The sequence below is a fragment of the Sphaeramia orbicularis genome, chromosome 16 (assembly GCF_902148855.1).
Source record: "Sphaeramia orbicularis chromosome 16, fSphaOr1.1, whole genome shotgun sequence".
Lineage (NCBI taxonomy): Eukaryota > Metazoa > Chordata > Actinopteri > Kurtiformes > Apogonidae > Sphaeramia > Sphaeramia orbicularis.
In genome coordinates this window covers 44,889,629-44,909,337 of record NC_043972.1, presented here as the reverse complement: position 1 = coordinate 44,909,337, position 19,709 = coordinate 44,889,629, and the positions used below count along the sequence as shown (strand labels likewise).

General features: G+C 38.6%; 1 protein-coding gene across 3 annotated transcripts in view; it reads left to right on the top strand.

Annotated features, from left to right (window-relative positions):
- Window positions 1-19,709, top strand: part of iglon5 (IgLON family member 5) — a 263,356-nt gene that overhangs the window by 200,320 nt on the left and 43,327 nt on the right. For 2 of the 3 annotated variants that reach the window (XM_030158535.1, XM_030158536.1), the window contains 3 exons: window positions 4,317-4,395; window positions 13,743-13,975; window positions 16,953-17,072. In XM_030158535.1, coding sequence (XP_030014395.1) covers window positions 4,317-4,395; window positions 13,743-13,975; window positions 16,953-17,072 — 432 coding nt within the window. The remainder of the gene's footprint in view (window positions 1-4,316; window positions 4,396-13,742; window positions 13,976-16,952; window positions 17,073-19,709) is intronic. The other variant, XM_030158537.1, reaches the window with a different exon arrangement.

Here is a 19,709-nt window from a genome sequence, read left to right as displayed (position 1 = left end):
ACCCTTTCATGCATGAATTATGAGAACCTTAGTTGAGTTTTTTTTTTGTTTGTTTGAGTGTTTTTATTCCTCCTTAGGCATGAAAAAAACAATGAGATTGAGGGATTTTTTTTTTCATAGATTTACAAAAATGTCCACTCAGCTACACCATGAATTTTATTCTTGAAGCAAAGAAACATGTATTTAAAACCCAATATCATAAAGTGAAATGAAAACAGTGAAATGAAACCATGTTTAATGCAGCTAATCTGATGTTTTCTCACATTTGAACATATTCTAATACTAGTTATTACTCACTTCATGGGGATAATATGCAAAAAATAACAATTAACAGTTTTATTTCCACTCAAGAACCAATCAAGAACAGCAAAGTTACAGTAATGATATGAATTGCAGTTTATGAGATAATGCATAAGTGTCCACTGTGTTGGCTGATATGGAACTAAAACAATTAAACCCATGAATATACAAGAGAACAGCTGTAGAATAACTGTCCACTGTAGTGACCACTAAGCATGAAAGGGTTCAGAAGTATCAGTGTCCTACACCCTATCAACAAGTATTCAACTCATAGTAGCTGTCTTATTAGAGCGTCTTTTGCTCGTACCAGTCAGACTCAGTTCAGTGTTCTATACAGAGGATCCAAAATATGGAATAATCTGCCAACTCTTTTTACGGAGCTTCCCCAAATTCAGTTTAAATAAGCTGTGAAAACTCTGCTTCTGAGTGATTGTAATTTTCCACATGGGATACATTTCTAAGCTTGGTATGTTGTGGATAGGGGCGTGTATTGGCAAGAATCTGGCGATACGATACAAATCACAATACTAGGATCACGATACAATATATCACGATGTATCACAATACTGTTAAAAAGGCAATTTGTTGGTTTTGTTTCTTTTTTTTTTTTTAAATGATTATTTCCTTGAAGAATTGAATTACACCAGATATATGCACAAATACTAAACACATTTTTATTTGATCAGAACAGGATCTAATGCTGTATCACAAAATATTCCTCTGTAAAAACTTAAATTATGTTTTACAGACATTACAGTTTAAGATCCTGTTCAAATGTTCATATTCTATTAGTTCAGAACTAACATCAGAACATTATTTTTGTGCAATCCCGACAAAAGACCTAACATGATTTAATAAAAGAGTGTTAAATAATAATAAATAAAATGTAGACAAAAAAGAAAAACAAAAATGAACCTCCACAACATCTGCATTTGAATAAATACCTAAAAATATTGATACAGTACTTTTTAATATCAATACAGTATTGTGAAATGAAATATCACAATATATTGCAGAACCGATATTTTCTTACACCCCTATTCGTAGAATTCTATTTGTTGATAATCTACTTTTGTGCAGTTTGCAAATATTTATTTTTTTTTAATGTTTTTAATTGCAGTTGTAAATAACCTTTGAAATCTAGAGGTTGCCACTTGTTGAGCCCCTTGAGGGTTTTTGGTAACCATCCATCACAATTTTTAACCAACACGTGTATCTTTTTTACTATGTGAAAATTAAATTTAAAAAAAGTATATTGCTTAGTGCATATTTAGATGCTGGTACTGATATCAGCAGTCACCTGCTCCATTTATACGCTAACAGTAGCTAGCGGTGCTGGCTGACAAGATACTGTAGATTCCAACACAAATTTGATATAAATACATTTTACCTATAAACATTTGTCACCATCACCTTTCTGTGACTTCTATTAACCATTTTGCATCAGTTTTGTGCCCCAGAAAAATGGAGGTTCATGTTTATTTTCCAACTGGACTGTGTATTTTATAATTATTCTATGCCAACACAAAGTAACCTCTGGCGTTAGAAAATAATGTGCTGTATGACAAGTGAAAAAATATATACTGAGGTCTTCCATCTCTTATCCACAGATCCCGGTCCTGTGGGTTTGGTTGATTTCTACAACATATCGTTTTTGATGAACACCTTATGTGCTAAGGTCAAACCAATACCCACTGTGTGGAAAAAGACCAGAATGAATGACAGAGGTCAAAAAGGGCTGTGTGATTGTGTGTCACATTCGCAGCTTTCTTTGCCAGTGCTGTGATGTGTGATCTTCAGAACAATGAACTTTGTGACATGCCTTCTGCTCTGACTTACTGCTAAATGGTTTTTTTGTGTGCGTACATGTAAACATTCATGTCCATGATCGGTCCTGTGATCCAAAGTGTGAGAGGAAGTGTAGGCTGATGTGCTGACCTGGTTATCATGTTGCGCAGTGCTTGGCAGCAAAGGCGGGGTGATACAGGTTTGCGAATGCAAGGTGCCAATCGAGCTGTGAAAATGGGAATTGAGTAGGGAAATGGGAATTGCTACCCGCTGGTTTGTAACCTCCGCAGTGTTGTTTGGAGTATTCATTGTATGCATACGTCATCCATTCAATCAAAATACACCCGTGTTTGTGTTGTGTGTTTCCTTGTGGTTACAGAGCAGCTTTTCTTCTACGTGTGTGTTTGTAATTACGTATGTGGGGTAGTGTGTATTTATGACAGCATGTCACACCCGTCTCCAAGCCCCAAGCCTTGGAACTGAATTGAATTAACCTAAATAAAGTCTTGTGTTTAGAGCACAGAGCACTTGAAAGGGAACAGCTAAGGGCTTGAGCTAAGGACTGTCTGTGTCTAAGACAGGGAGAATGAGTGCAGCGATGCTACGCAACATTACTGCATTGTAAAAAAGCACAGATAAATGAAAGCTTGTGACAGTTTTTGAACATTGGACACAATGGCTAATGTTCGACACCCCTCCCCCCTAGGCTTTCAGCGAGAGAGAGAGAGAGGGAGACGGAGCCAGTTCTGGGATCCTTGGCCGGCCTAGATAGTGTGGCAGCGGCGGCACCCATTAATGCGATTACAGCTTTTAGTGGGAGATTTTCAGGGCCAGTTTTCTTTTGAGGCATCATTAGTTTGTCCTCTTTTCTTGCTCTCCACCGGTATGTCAACACACAAATATATACCTTCACACCCATAAACAGCAAACACCCACATGCGGTACTCTACTGCTTGTGCAGACACACACACACATACACAAACATATGAATGCAGAAGAATAATTAATGGTTATTCACATAAGTATGCAAAACCAGTCTCATGCATCCTCAAACAAGTACAAAGAGAAAAGGCATAATTAGTCTTTATTAAAGAGATGATAAATTATTATTTAGCGTGGTCTGCTATGTGATTTCAAAACTTTCTGATTAGAAATCCATGATGTGCATTATATTATAATTCAGAATCCTCCCCTGCTATTCGTTGAAATCAAACTGATTCTACAAAGACCCCCGTTTTTAATTTAAAACCCACATTTCCGATCCATTTAGCTGGTTCTCAGTTGTGAGTCTCATCTTTTAGCAGATTCCCTCTCGGCATGCTTAACGTGCCTTTGACTCGGCACACCTATTTAACGAACCTTGAGGTGCTTCTTAGTTCCTGACTGCAGCAGCTTCGTTTCATAAAGTCACCATTTATTAAACCTCAAGGCTAGACTGCAGCAAAAGCCTGTTGAGATATTGAGGTCATCTGGCAGGCAGAGGGGGAGAGAGAGATTGTTGTGAGATGGAGGTGAGGACACAAACTCAGGTATCTGGTGTCTTGCTGTGATTTGGCAGAGTTTAGATGGACAGAGCCAGGTGTCACACTGGGGAACTGTTTGCCTCGGTGAGCAGTATTACTGCCAGTATCTAAGGTCTTTGGTTATCTTTGTTTGCAGTCGGAGCAAGTTCACAAAACTGACTTCAAACTGCTAAGCTTTTTTTTTTTTTCTTACCTGAGTGTTTCAAAACACATCTCACAGATGCCAAGTCTGTATTTTCCCTTCAGCTAATGGCTCTCAGGATGTGTGTATTATTATGTGTTTGTGACTTTTTAGAAGTATACGCTTCCAGTCGGCATCTATGTGTGAGTGCGTGTGTATTGGTAGGCAGGATGAGCATCCCTTCTGTTACTGTTGCTGTCCCTTCATTTCACGCTCCGGCAGCTCTGCGTGAATCCTCTTCCCTTGGCTCATTATCAGTGCTGTTCAATGAACGCACATCCCACCAGAATGCAGGGTAAAACCAAATCATTATTCAAGTATGGGGGTCAGTGCAGACATTGTGACTCTTTTGTTTAGTATATTTATTATTTTCCCTTTAGAAATAAGTGAGCAGGATGCCGGATGCTTCCCCATCCGGCCCGATTTGCTAAGCTAGTCCATTTTCAATCACCTGAGTCGGATTTGATGAGTATGTGATGCTCTTACTGGACGCTCATGGATTTTTCTCTTCTGTTTCTTCTTAGCAGGGTCCAGTGTGCACGGGGAGGAATTCGGACACCCAGGCAACATTACAGTTTTGGAAGGAGACAGTGTTACTTTGAGGTAACTCTTCATCCCACACCTGCATCTTTTAATTACATGAAAAAAACAACTTTATTTCCTTCCACCTGTTACGTTGATGCAATCACCTATTCTCTGTTGCAAAACTTCAATTAGGTTTCCCACATTTTCACCACTTTCTATGTTTGAATGAATAATACATGTTGATACGTGGCTTAGACACCTCAACACATTGCAACTGAAGAAAACACCTGGAAAAAGACAAGGCACAATATCGTATCAATTTTGCAAGACCTGCAGAGTGAGCCATCTGAACACAAGCAAATACAGGAAAACATTTGCATCATTGTGTTGAATAGCAGCTCAGAAGAAAAAACAGACACAGTTCTAAGCAATGTTCTGGATTAGTAGGAGGTCAAAGTAGTAATTATTGCGGGGGAAAAAATTGCATAACAGTGCATCAAAAGGGCCTAGGCGACAAAGTTGACAATACGGAAATAGTCAGCACAAAACACACGTCAACTGTGGAACACAAGTTACTTTTTCAGGACAATGCACAGCCCAGCATGGTCCCAGCATCCCCAGTGTAAGTGACAACCATGCAGAAACGCGCTGCAAATCCCCACAACACAAGCAAATTTTCCAACACCACTGACGAGGAGCTGACTTCAGTAACTTCAAAAGTCACAAAGCATTGAACAGGCACTGGGAGAAGTCAGCCTTCAGGGGCTTTCTACCAAAAAGACTTTCTGGCAGAAAGGCTTTAGAAAGTAGCGGTAGAAGTAATGTAGTACAAAGAGTGGCAAACTCTGCATTGGGATGAGATTGTGGTGGATGAATGGAATTCATTCAGGTCTGTCACCCCAGAGACACGGGTTGGATGTCAAATTTTAATTATTGTCTTCAGTTCTCAGTCATGGTTTTGTTAGGTTTAGGAAAAGATCATGATTTTGGTTAAAAAAGGGGCCTTTCTAGAATGTTAAACCTGTGTTACAAAGCCTCTGGCACAGAGCCCTGAAGGCAAACCTCTCACATGTGCACAACCAGTGTATAAATTGCTTTTTTTTTTGGTCTCCCCTGCAAACAGTACAGTTGTCACCTGTGTTACTTCTAATGTGTTTGTGTATGTGCTTGCATTCGACATTTTTTGCAGCACATTTCTGTATATGCGTAAAGCTGCACTGTTTAATAGTTTTTAAGCATCATTAGGTCGAAATTCTATACTCACCTTTCATCAGATTGTGATTCAAGTGGTTGGAGAGGTAATGAATCTTCTGACTTGCCTGGGTTTTCAGGCTGTGGAAAATCTGCCATATAATGCCCTGATTTAATGTAATCACAGGTGTTCTCAGAAAGGTACAGAGTTAAAGAGTTAACCTTTTATCGGGCAAGTGACTATTTTTGGTAATTTCCGCATACATTACTAGACAGTGACAGCCACAGTTCCAGTGAGAACAGTGAGTCAACAATCTCAGGTCCAGTGTGAACAAATCTGAATCAATTTGTCCTTGGTTTGGTTTGAAGTGAGTATTTCTGCTAGAGCACAGGTGTCAAACATGCGGCCCGGGGGCCAAATCCGGCCCGCCAAAGGCTCCAGTCCGGCCCTGGGGATGAAGTTGTGAAATGCAAAAATTACACTAAGATATTAACAATCCTTTTAGTTCAGGTTCCACATTCAGACCAATTCAATCTCAAGTGGGTCAGACCAGGAAAATACTACTATAAAAATCTATAAATACTCACAACTCCAAATTTTTTCTCTTTGTAAATGTAAATATTTTTATGTATTTACACTAAAACAAAGTATAATTTCACAAAAAATCTGAATAACCTGAACAAATATGAACAACCTGAAATGTTTTAAGAGAAGTAAGTAAAATGTTAACAATATTCTGCCTGATATTAAATATTTTGTGTATTTGTAGACCTGCTGTGTTCTGTACGTTATAATGAACATGTGTAAATGATAAACTGAAGCAGAATATTGTTAAAATTACACTTATTGTTTCAGTTTGTTCATGTTATTCACATTGTTTGAAAGGATAGTTTGTAGATGTAAACATTTTCATTGTTTAATTTTACTTTTTTTCCCACTCTAAAACATAGAGAAAATTTTGGAGTTAACATTATTTATATATTATTATGTTATTATTTTACTGGCTCGGCCCACTTCAGATCAAATTTAGCTGAATGTGGCCCCTGAACTAAAATGACTTTGACACCCCTGTGCTAGAGTGTGTGTGACTGAAGGCATAGTGGCCACTTTTTTTCTTTTTTTTTTTTAATATTTATTTTCAGTGGCTAAAACAGATTACAGGTTAATCCAGTGTTTCTCAACCTTGGGGTTGGGACCCCATGTAGGGTCACCTAAAATTTCTAGTAACTGATAAAAATGAAACATAAACTTACTAATAAAAAATATATGGTGAGCTGAGTGAGACAATCACAATACATAAAAGACATGATAAACTGTGAGTCTGAAACTGAAGCGCTGTGGTACTGTTTATCTTTCAAATGTTCATTTTGGTCAGTTTCAGATGCTGCAGCTCTTTCATAATTCATAGTTTGAGTTCTTGTTTGTTCAGTATTAATTGTCAGCCTTGTAAATCCAAGCTGGACTGACTGTACATATCCTGACCGAGGAAAATAAAATTCTCACTTTGTGCAGTAATCTACACCTGGCTTTTCTGCCTCTGTCCATAATAATATACATTATATAGACTAAATGCCATCTAAAATTAACGTTTATTAACAACATAGTATAGAAAACTATTACATGATCAAAAACAAATTAATTTTATCAAAAAGAAAAAAGTCTCTGTTTTGAATGTCTGGGGTCACCAGAAATTTGTGATGTTAAAATGGGGTCACAAGCCAAAAAAGGTTGGGAACCACTGGGTTAACCCTTTATCAGGTAAGTTACTATTTCTTGGTAATTTCCGCAAACATAACAAGACAGTGACAGCAACAGTTCCAGTGAGGACAGTGAGTCAACAATCTCAGGTCCAATGTGGTCTACAGGGTCTGTAAGGTCCACCTCTGCATGAACAGTGAGTGTACCTGCTTTGTTAGGTACCATGAAGTAATGGTACTAATGTAAGGAATGATGTTCAAAGGGATAATGTGGATGTGGACAGGGGTCTGGATCAGCACTTATGTTGGTCTAATGCTCTAAAAGGGATGTTCTAATGTTCTAAAATACATGTTCCTTTCACCTTACATGTGTTTGCCTTGTATTTTTTTGTAATGAACTTCTTATTCATATGAGGTTATAGGGGTCATATTTTGCTAAACCCACTTTTATTAGTCTTTGGTTCATTTATTTGTGTATTTGGGCCCTGATAGTTCATAAAGTATGAATTTGAACCCCCCAGGTGCTGCAAAGCTTTATATTCATTTTGGCAAAAATCGACTGGATTTCTACAACTTGTTTTAATTCCTGCTTAATTTGTTACGTCTATAACTAGTTACATCACGACATTTGCACATATACACTACCAGTCAAAAGTTTGGACTCACCTGGTTTTTCTTTATTTTCATGACTATTTGCATTGTAGATTCTCACTGAAGGCATCAAAAATATGAATGAACACATGGAATTATGTTGTTTAAAAAAAGTGTGACATAACTCAAAGCATGTTTTATATTTTAGATTCTTCAAAATAACCACATTTTGCTTTTATTACTGCTTTGCACATTCTTGGCATTCTCTGGATGAGCTTCATTGAGGTAGTCACCTGAAATGTTTTCCAACAGTCTTGAAGGAGTTCCCAGTGATGCTGAGCACTTGTTGGCCATCTGTGGTCCAGCTCATGTCATGTAAATGAGAAGGTGAGTCCAAACTTTTGACTGGTAATGTAAGGTCAAGACTTCGGACGAACATTTCTCTGAGTACGAGATAAATGTTCATCTGCAGCAGCGGTTGTAGTCCATACTGAAAATATGTCCAAACTTCGAGTCAATTACCTAAAATGTTCAGTTGTTGGTTGAATGGGACAGAGCAGCACAATCAACAACCTGGAGGGGGTGGGGCAAGAAGTGGCTCATGTGCATTTAAAGGGCCAGCGCTCAAAACAACCTTTCTGGTGTCATTACTCAGAAATACGGTTGAAAATGGACCTGTGAAGTTGAATTAATGAAGAATTCAGACCCAAGCATAGCATTTACAGTTTATGTAGACCACAGGGAAATGTTTTAAAATGCATAATTCTTTTTTTTTTTTTTTTTAAAGCAAAATATCACTCCTTTAAGAGAACGAACATGAACATGAATTCTTTCTAACAAATTAGCTACTTGTGATATTAAGTATATTAGTGGAGGGAATTTGATGCCATTGACTAAACAGGCGACTCAATAAATAAAATTAGGGATTTCAGTCAAGTTTTTGACAGAATTTAAGTAAGTCACCAAACTACATGACATAGGACAAGTAGTTTTTTGGTATTTGAATAGTCAGTGTTATATATTATATCTCTATACGAAGCACTGCTTTGAACTCTCTGCCTTTTTTTTTTCATTTGAACATTACATTAATGAAGCACAGGTCAGCACTATACATGGACCGTCTCTACATCCAACTACACCTGCCTATACTGTAAGTGATAAAGTACAAATCAGCCTCCCCGCCCAAGCAGAAAAGCAGCCAACTTGCTTTTTTGGATGCGACCTGGCTTGGTGGTACACTCAGCAGCACAAAAAATATATATCCAAGTCAACATTACTTTCATCACCTCTCTGCAGCCTACACCTCTGCAGATCTCTGAACAAATTCCCTTTTAGTCCCTTTTTTTTCCCCTTGAAAGAAGAGCCAGCTTTGCACTTACTCTAGTGAAATCAAATATGTTATTTCGAAGCCAGCTACAGTTTCTGTCGATATTGGTTTACACCAACAAGTCTCTCACAAAGTTGGAAATCAAAGTACAGGGATAGTGATCTATAATGTCATCAACACTTCTTGCCTGGAGTCGTTCCATTGATGCTTTGGAGAAGTGAGATCTATAGAATGTATTTGGGCATTTTCAAACCAAGATCACTAAACTAAATCCATGTGGGCGGTAAAATCCATCCTTTTAGTGTCACCACCTTCTTTCCCTTTCCACCTGCATGCCTATGTTGTCTCTGGCTACAAACAGGTGCAGTGATTTAGTGTTGCATAAAACACTTAAAATGTATAAATGTTAGTCCAATCCCCTGTTTTTTAAACCATAAGTGCAATACTATACTATATTTAGTCTCTATGGGATAAAACTGCCTCCACAGCACAGCTCCATCAGTTGAGATGGAATGGCATATTTATTTAGTAGTAATCAGATGTGTGTGCAAATACAGTCTGCACAGGACAGCCAACAGACACAAAACAAAAGAATAAAAAGCTTTATAAATAAACTCTATTTTCATGTAAAAACTCTTATGCCCGAGTGGTATAAACACTTGTGTTGCTTGAGACAATGCTGTTGTGTTGGCTTTGATGCGGGCCATTAAGATGAAGCACATTTGATGCTATTATGGTGCTCATTTCCTCTGGGCTTGCAGTCCTGTAGCAACATCATCAGTGCAGCAGTGATTAATTTTAAAAATAGATTAATAGAGCATTTGTACACAGATAATGATTTTTATGGTGGGGTTTCTCAATATAATGTCTCGGTATTAAAACCCACCACCAGCCACAGATTTGATCTTAATCAAGTAATGAAATTTTGCCTTTGTTTCTTTTTTTTCACCCTCTAAAATCCCTCCTAATCTGTCAACAGTGGTTTGGTTTTCAGGTCCTGTTGGAGCCTGTTTGCTACCTGTGCTGTGGCTAATGTGCCTAAAAGGTGTCTCTGCCACTCACTTGGCAGGTGATCTAAGCTCTACCTCAACAGTGATATTTATCCATGTCATATCAATTAAACATAATATAAGGGATACAGGAGCGTGTCTTTGTTAAAGCAGGGTAAGGACATCTAGTGGCCGAGCCAAAAACTGACCAGAAGTCACACCCCCTGTCCATGGTCTGGCTTTGAAGCATACCTCAGACTGAGGTCACATCTGTAGAAGCCATACACATTTGTGTGGAAGTTAGGTTAAGCTTAGATTTGGAACAGATGAATTGTAAAACAGGGAACATCTGTTTCTGTGATTAACATGTGGTGAAAACTAAACCTAAACTACATTAGTATAAAAATGACACAACTGTAACCTTTATCATGAATCTTCAATGGAACTGGTCTTTGAGCTCAAAAATGATCTGCTACTATACACTTCCAAAACATGCTAAATCAGTGGTTCCCAACCTTTTTTGGTTCGTGACCCCATTTTAACATCACAAATTTCTGGCAACCCCAGACAGTCAAAACAGAGACATTTTTTTGCTAAAATTAATTTGTTTTTGATCATGCAATAGTTTGCTATACTATGTTGCAAATAAACATTAATTTTAGATGACATTTAGTCTATATAATGTATATTATTATGGACGGAGGCAGAAAAGCCAGGTGTAGATTACTGCACAAAGGGAGAATTTTATTTTCCTTGGTCAGGATATGTACAGTCAGTCCAGCTTGGATTTACAAGGCTGACAATTAATACTGAACAAACAAGAACTCAAACTATGAATTATGAAAGAGCTGCAGCATCTGAAACCGACCACAATGAACATTTGAAAGATAAACAGAACCACAGTTCTTCAGTTTCAGCTTCACAGTTTGTCATGTCTTTTATGGATTGGGATTGTCTCTGTCAACTCACCATATATTTTTTATTAGAAAGTTTTTATCTTTATTTGTATCAATTACTAGACATTTCAGGCGACCCCATTTGAATTCCAGGTGACCCCACATGGGGTCCGGACCCCAAGGTTGAAAAACACCGCACTAAATCATCCCTTTATTTTTGGCTTGAAAGTTGGTAATATTTTCCTTGGGTACCTCGAACATTCGACAGCGTTGCTCTCCATCTTACTTTCATGAATGCGGTTTGAAATGTATGAAAGGTTTTTTCCTCATAGGGCTTTAAAATTCAATGAAGCTGCTATTTATTGTAAAGGTTTAATGATGACTGTTATTTTTGACCATTAGGACAAAGGGAGTACACAGATTTCTAAGACTACACAAGGGAGTTTTCTATTCTAGACAATTGTATCATTTCCATATCTGTCTATATTTACTCAGTGGGTCTATCATTGTTGAATTACATACTGAGCATGCTAGTAGACATACCCATGGGTTAATATTGAAGCTCATCATGTAGTCCAAACACACTCTGCTGGTAAATTGTAGATTTCCATGACGAATTGCATCTTGAGTCACAATTTTAAATCATTTGACCCCTGTTGATGATCCTGTCTTACAGTGATGCCACATCATATTTCCTTGGTACAGCCTATCCCCAGGGTCCTAGACAGGTGACACCTTAAGGGGAAAACTTGATTAAAAAATGACTAACTGAACCTGAAACACTCTTGCCTCAAGGGGGGGCGCAGCATTTGGTGGGACCACATTTACAAAGATAGATCAAAATGCCAATTTAGGAGATATTACTTAGTGAAATATTATTATTATTATTATTATTCTGAAACACCTCCACAGACTTAATCCCAGGTGCCACAATAAATTGTTGCCATCATGCAGTTCATTTCTGCAAACCAAGGAGAAATACAAGCTTAGTGTGTTTTAACCCTTAAGAGGGCACTCATAGAAATACTCTGAAATTCAACCTTAGTGTTTTATTAGAGGACCTATCAAGACTTTATTACTTTTGTGAAATGTTTCAAAGTCTTTTATTGTTATGTAGAACATAGGGCAGCACAATATTGGAACAAACTGACATTAGGATTTTTTTAACCCTGCAATATATATTGCGATTTGAAAAAAATAGTCTGTAGGATACAATAGCTGTGTGGTACAGATGTAAATGATCAAACAAATTAGTTGTGCTTCCTCTTGTTGTGGCAACAGGTGTAAGGCACTGTCGACACAGAACACATGTTTCAATATCATCCTTCTTGTAGCTGAAATAATTCCAGATAAGTGACGTTGCTTTTCTTTTTTTGGCACCAAGTCTTCGTTTTCAGTAATTTTCTCTTGTTCGTTGCTCATTTTTCAATGTTGTTACCAGCGACTCGCTCCATGTGCAGGGGCGTGGTCTGCTTCGGCAAACTGATTAAAAACGATTGTGATTGGTGGATTGCTGTGCACAATGTGTGTCAGGTACCCTTGAAATTAGATGAGAACATGCTGAGTTCATTTGCCTCCTACATTGCAGGGCTTGCGATGTGACTATTGCACACACGTACATCACGATGACGATGCTCAAACGATATATTGTGCAGCTTTAGTAGAAAATCAAGGTCAATGAAGTTACCATATTTGGTTCTTTACCTATAAGTGGCAAAAAAAGAAGAAAATATATTTTTTTTAAAAAACACAAGAAAAACACATGTAAGGTAAAAGGAACATGAATTTTAAAACATTAGACCATCATAAGTGCTGATCCAGACACCTGTCCACATCCTCATTACCCCTTTGAACATCATTCCTTACATTAGTACAATTATTTCATGGTACCTAACAAAGCAGGTACACTTACTGTTCATGCAGAGGTGGACTTTACAGAGCCTGTAGACCACATTGGACCTGAGTTGTTGACTCATTGTCCTCTCTGGAACTGTTACTGTCACTGTCTTGTAATGTTTGGGGAAATTACCAAAGACTAATCACTTTCCTGATAAAGGGTTAATCCGTCATCTAAAGGGTATTAAAAAAAAAAAAAAAAAGAAAGTAGCCACTATGCCTTCACTCACACACTCTAGCAGAAACACTCACTTAAAACCAAACCAAGGATGAACTGATGTGGATTTGTTCGCCAAAGGTCAAGGTCAGTAATCACATAAACCAAAGGCAACTATACTAATTAAAAAAATAAAATTTCTGTCACCAATTGACAACAGGAAGAAAACTCCAAGGCACTCTAAGCATTAAAATGCCTTTATTCTCATGGCATGGTCATATATAGACCTTAATAAGCTGTTTGATTGACCTTAATAAGGTCTATATATGACTATGCCATGAGAAAAAAGGCATTTTAATGCTTAGAGTGCCTTGGAGTTTTCTTCCTGTTTGTCGTCTACTTTATAAATCCCTTTTTCCTCAAACTAACTTTTTTGGGTCCTAGAAGCATTCCTTCCCATGATTTTTTGAGTCTGTCACCAATTGTTCTTGCTATTTGAGAGAACTGTATGGGCAGGTTTTCATGCAGTGATACTGGACTCATCTGATTTGTTTGGTTTTTTAGCTTGTTTTAGTATGTTTCACTTAGTACCTCTTTGTACGTCTTTGTATATCTGCTGCCGATTCCCTCTTAAACACAGTGTCTCATGTTAACTTAATAACTTTATCTTGTCCTTTCAGATGTCAAATTGATGAGGAGGTGACCCACAAGGCCTGGCTAAACCGCTCTAACATTATGTTTGCGGGAACAGACAAGTGGACGCTAGACAAGCGCGTGTCGCTGGTCAACAGCAACAACAGCGACTTCTCCATCCACATCAACAAGGTGCAAGTAACCGATGAGGGTCCCTACACCTGCACCTTCCAGGCTAATAATAAACCTCGCATCACCCACGTCTACCTCATCGTTCAAGGTCTGTGTCGAGACGGAAGTGAAATCAGTTTCGATTGACTGTCAGGTGTTATTGCATCCTATAGAAGTTGTGGCTTTTCAACTTAATATCCAGAGTCTGCAGATCTAATTGAGACTGCGATTGGGGAAAAAAAGGTGCATTGATGATACTCTAGACTGCCTTGGATAAAAACATCTGCTAAATGGCTTAATTATGCATTTTGTCATGTATCCAAGCGTGGTGCTGAAGTGGATTTGATTGAGGTTTGACATCAGGGGAAGTAATTAAGATTTTGTGTGGTTACATTCCAGTGATGCTTTTCAGTTAAATTATGCTTAAATATATGCTCAGATTTATGATAGACAACTGTGTAGCTTGTTTTCGATGACATTTAAGTATGTAAGGTTAGTATTGATGCTTATATCAAAATGAAATTACCTGATTAGGTCTACTTTGAATCTTATTTGGCCCATACTCATGTGAGGCTACAGTAAACCCAGACAGGTGATACACAACACACGGAAGCACTCACATGCCTTGGCGTCATTAAAAACACTTTGCCCAAGCCCATTTGTTATTTCCGCTCTGTCGCTTAGTATTAGTTGTCTTTATAAACTGAAAGTTAGGGCAGATCAGATGGATGAGGAGATGTGAAAAGTGTATGAGGTACACAGGGGGGCTGTCCAACTGCCTGCATAAATAACAGACAGTGTAGGACCACGACAGGGCTCAGTCATCAAGTCAGCGGCAACGTGAATGAGGGTTTGACTGATCCTGAGTGACATGATGTATTACCACAGGACCGCTTAGAGGATGGATCTCAAGCCTTCCTCCTGTGAAAGTGTCCTTTTGTATGCATATTTTTGCATTAGATGTTGCAAGGGTGTCAGAGTGGTATGGGGACACATAAAAACAGGTTCCATGTACTGTATACTGGTAATATTTAGCTAATGCGTAACAGCACATGTTTCATTGCAGTACCATTTTCAGACATGAACACACTCACATGAACTCCTGAAGGTCAGTCCTATAAAATGATTCACTGATGAATAGTATAAACATTTGTTAACACAGCTGCATTCACTGTTTGAGTGTAATTCTCAATATGGACTTGCTACATTCTTATGTCTGATGCAAGCTGTAAAACCAAATATGTTGACCTTCATTAAACATCCAAAGACTAGCTGGCTAATTAACACTAGCTATCATTTCCAAAGTAGATAGGCATTAGCTGGCAGGGTTTTATTTTAAAAGAACGAGGCTTGTGACAAGTTTATTACTTGGGAAATGCTTACATAATTGATTAGTCAGTTAATCAAAATGTAAGCATAGTTGACTTATTTCTTTAAATGGCTAATTGTTATTTGGGGTTCCACATCTCTTTACTTCATTGACAGTTAGGGAGATCAGATGGATGAGAAGATGAACGTGTTTTAAAAAATGAAATGGTATATTTGTGGCTTACTCACTTCTTAATTGTTTATTATTATTATTATTATTATTATTATTATTATTATTATTATTATTATTTTGTTTTGGGAGGAGGACACCTGTTGAGGACGATGGCATGTGTAATTGACATATGAATTTAAATTGGTTTGATTTTTCACTTTAAACAAGTAATGCAAATGTCATCCCTATTTATTACCAATAACTTGAAAAAGCTAATGTCCCTTCTATTTTTTGGTGGTAGCATAACTAAGTTCCAAATGTGATTACATAGACAAACTCACATTGTCTGTCCTGGGCAGTGCATTTAAATTAACACAACTTTACAACTGAGGCTTAACTAAGTTAAGTCAAGAGTGCTAGCTAACACTCAGAAGCCTTTCTACAGTGGAAGTGTTAGCGTCAAGTAGCAGGCTAACCTTGTCTTCTGTCATCTAGCAGTCAGGATGTAAACAGGACTAAAGGTTTAGGGATGGATTAATCAAATTCTTAGATGAATTTCACTCTATTAAGTGGATTCTGGTGGGAGAACATGTATAACCTTCTACAGGCTTTTCATATCTGAAAGATAAAATGAGAAGAGCAAGTTAGCTCAAGTATTGGTACGGACAATAATGTTATAGGGACATGGGCCTACCATCTATATGCAAATATACACCCTTGTGTAGTGCAGATTGCAGGTACACTTCTCTACAGAATGAAGGTGAAAAGTTTTAACAAGATGTATCAGACACAATCTGCTGGAATGAGGCAAATGATGCTTGGCTCACAGCTCACAGGTGGTGGAGACAAGATCTCCACAAACAGAAAGTTCTGAGCCAAACAAACACTTGTGTCTGCAGGGTCTAAATGTTGGCTCAGATGACCATATATACCTAATTCCAAGTTTTCCTGCAATTTCATCCCTAGCTTGATATCACACAAAATAATTACACCCTCAAGTCAGTACATCAAGCAGACGCAGCTTGTTTGCCACTCCAATCTGTGCATTATCACCGCAAGTATTAAACTCTAGCAAGATAGAGACAAATTGGATCCCTGGTAGATGTCCCAATCTCAGGACCAAGCTCATTAAAAACAATGATAATAGGCCATTTAAATTCAAGGGCCATCTTGTTATCAAACTAACTACAAGCATGCATAGTGCTGCAAGTTCATGCAAGTTGAGGACTGAATGATGTTTAGGGGTGGTCATTCACTTAAAAGAGGAAGTAAAAAATTCTGTGAATGCCACTTCTACAAATGTCCTTTCTCTTCCTTAAAGATCATATTAGAATTGATGTTAGAAGTAGAATTTTAATGTCAGTTTGACGCAATTTAGAATTTTCTGCATTTTAAGTAGACAGTCGAGCATACCGTTTCACAGTCCAGTAAGCATTCGGACACAGGTCATTAATCAGCTGATTGCCTGACTGTCTAAAGTATGGGGACGTGTATCACCCTTTAAGTACTTTAATAGGCTGTACCCTAACACCAGACCTTATCAATAATGTATGAAATGAAAGGTGATCTTAAGGTCGTATTCTAATAGCATGATCTTGTTTTTCAGTGCCGGCCCGAATCGTCAATATCTCCAAAAACGTGTCTGTGAACGAGGGAGAGAATGTAAACCTCTACTGTCTGGCAGTGGGGAGGCCTGAGCCCACTGTCACTTGGAAAGACCAGAAATGTAAGCCACCCCTACTTGTTTGCTTGTCTTCAGATCCAGAGATCTTGTGCTCACAGCATCACCCTTATCTCTGTTACTTCACGTTCATCCCCTACCCTGTTCTGCTTCTTAAAGTCCATTTTTTCTTTCCTCCCTGTCTACAAGCTTATCAGCATTCAACTCATGTCCAGGTCTTTATCCCCCATTCCTTTTCCTGTGTCATCATACTTAAACCCAGCTGTTTAGTCTGTCCCAATCTTTAATTCATCCTCGTATTTTCCCAGTGTCCCATGTTTTGTCCCAAACAGCCACACATTATACATAATTATCCCCACCGCGCCACCAGTAATCATCAGCATCTGTCTTCATCCACCCTGTCAACCAGCGTCACGATGCCAACTGACGCTAACAGCCACTTTTGGCATTAAATCAGCTATTTTTAGCTTCCATCAATGTGAAGAATCAAAATTAATTCAGGTTTTTCAGGATGCAAGATGTGATAGATGTAGTTAAATCAATGTGATTCGATCAATGCAGAATTTAATTCCACCCTTGTCACCACTAATGTCCAAAATCAGTAATATAAAACTATACAGCCTCTAGAGATTGTATAGTTTTAGCATTCATTAAAGCTGTAATGGTGGTGCTATGTCATTTTTGTGGCACATGGAGAAAATGGAATGTAAGGAATATACCACAGTGCAATGACTCAGGATCGTAAGTATATTTTATTGCTTTAATTGTCAGCACTTGAGCCAGAAATCTCTCTTCTAACGTGTGTCTAATGCTGTTTGAGGTCTAATTTCTGTCAGTTTAGCTGTAATTTTTATATAACACTTGGTTACACACTCAAACATGAAGTCCGAGAAGAAGGGCAAGATGTTTGTTTTCAAAGATGGTTGAACACGTTATTTATATTCTTTGACAGGATAATGGAACATTCGCGTGATCTGTTCTCAGTCGTTTTAGGTTTTTGTCTTTCTTGACTGGGATAAATTGCCTGCGCAGCGCAGATCTATGACCCCCATGGTGAAATATCAACACCCAATTTAGTTTCTGTCTGCCAAAGAAGTTACTTTATCTTGGATTGAACTTTTGAATTTGACTTTTGAGTTTCACTGGGAGAAAAAAACTTAACAAATACTATATTTTGGACTTGACAGTTTTTTGAAACCCAATTATGGTCTTTGTTGGGGAGGCTGGCATTGCATCACGCTCATCAAAGTCATGGGTGTAGCACTGTTTTATTGGATGAACTGCAGCTTGGCTAGAGCGGCTGCAAAGCTGAAAAGTAGCATCAAGACAAGCTGTAATGGGTCAGTTTGAACATCTCCTGAACAGAATGTAATTACACTATAAGGCCAATAAATACATAACCTACTGTGCTGCTATACTTACGCTAGAGGTTTGCTCAGAGGACTGTTCCACCTCCTCTCTCCTCTGTTTGTACCTGGGTTAGCTTGCTATGCATGAAACGTCCTTCTCTCTGTGTTTGTGAACCTATGTTCAGTACCTCAGGCAGGGATAAGCTCAGAGATGATCACACATCCACAGACTCACAAAAATGTAGAGGAGAAAAGAAGCCAGATCACATGCAGGCGTGCGCACCTGCAGTCTTGCACACAAACACAACCTCACATCCCAAACTCGGTACATTTGTCCTTACTTGCGAGCCTACAGCATTTCTCCTCTGTCAGCAGTAATCTTCCCTCGCTAACTGCCCTCCTCCACCACCACACACCCTCCTTCCTCCCATCTCTCCCCGTAACCCCTCGGCTTGCAGAGACTGAGATAGGGGCCGCATTGCTATTCTGTGGGAGTCTCTGCAACCAAGCCATCAGTTGCAGGAGACCAGGGGCGGTGGAGAAAGAGGGGGGTGGACAAGCCCAAAGAAACAGCAAGAAGCTGCCAGCCATCTGTCCCCATTACTCAGAGACTGCATAGAAGAACCGTAGGGAAGGGGGGGGGACAAGTGGAGGTTGGATGGAAAATTGTGTTCATGTGGAGGCGGTGTTGGTCACAGGATGATGGGATGGGTGGAGCTTATTTAGACCATCTGAGAGGTGAGACCCAAAGTTGCTAGAAGTCTTTGGCTACTTTACAATTCCAAGATATTACTCAAAAAGTGATGGGGATGCTGTTTTTTCATTTTGCAGGCACCTCCTCCTTCATCTTCACCAAAGCACAGATACAATCTGTCGCACCCATTCACTCTCTGTGGCATTCATCTGTTGACCCACTCAGACACATACAGACTTTCTGTCTCATTCAGTTAAATACATCAGCACATCACAGCCTTATCATTTGACATGCCATCCGTTAACACATGGGCACACAAGCAAGAAGAAAGCAATGCATGCTTGTTGTGTAGAACTGACGTGAACTGTGTTTGATGCGTGCTCAAAGCCACTGAGATGATGCATAAAGGATTCAATATGTACAATGGTTGCCATAGGGCCTGTCATGGGTATTGTGGGTTGATGGTGCAAATATCCAAGAACAAGGCTCATCTACAAAAGAGGAAGGGTTGAAATTAAAATGTCTTGGTCTTGGCAACACATAAAAAGTCAGAATAGACAAGTCAACTGAAAAGAGGGAGAGTCAGGAAACAACAGAGACCAGTGTAATATCAAGAACAGGCAAACAGAAAAAGAACAG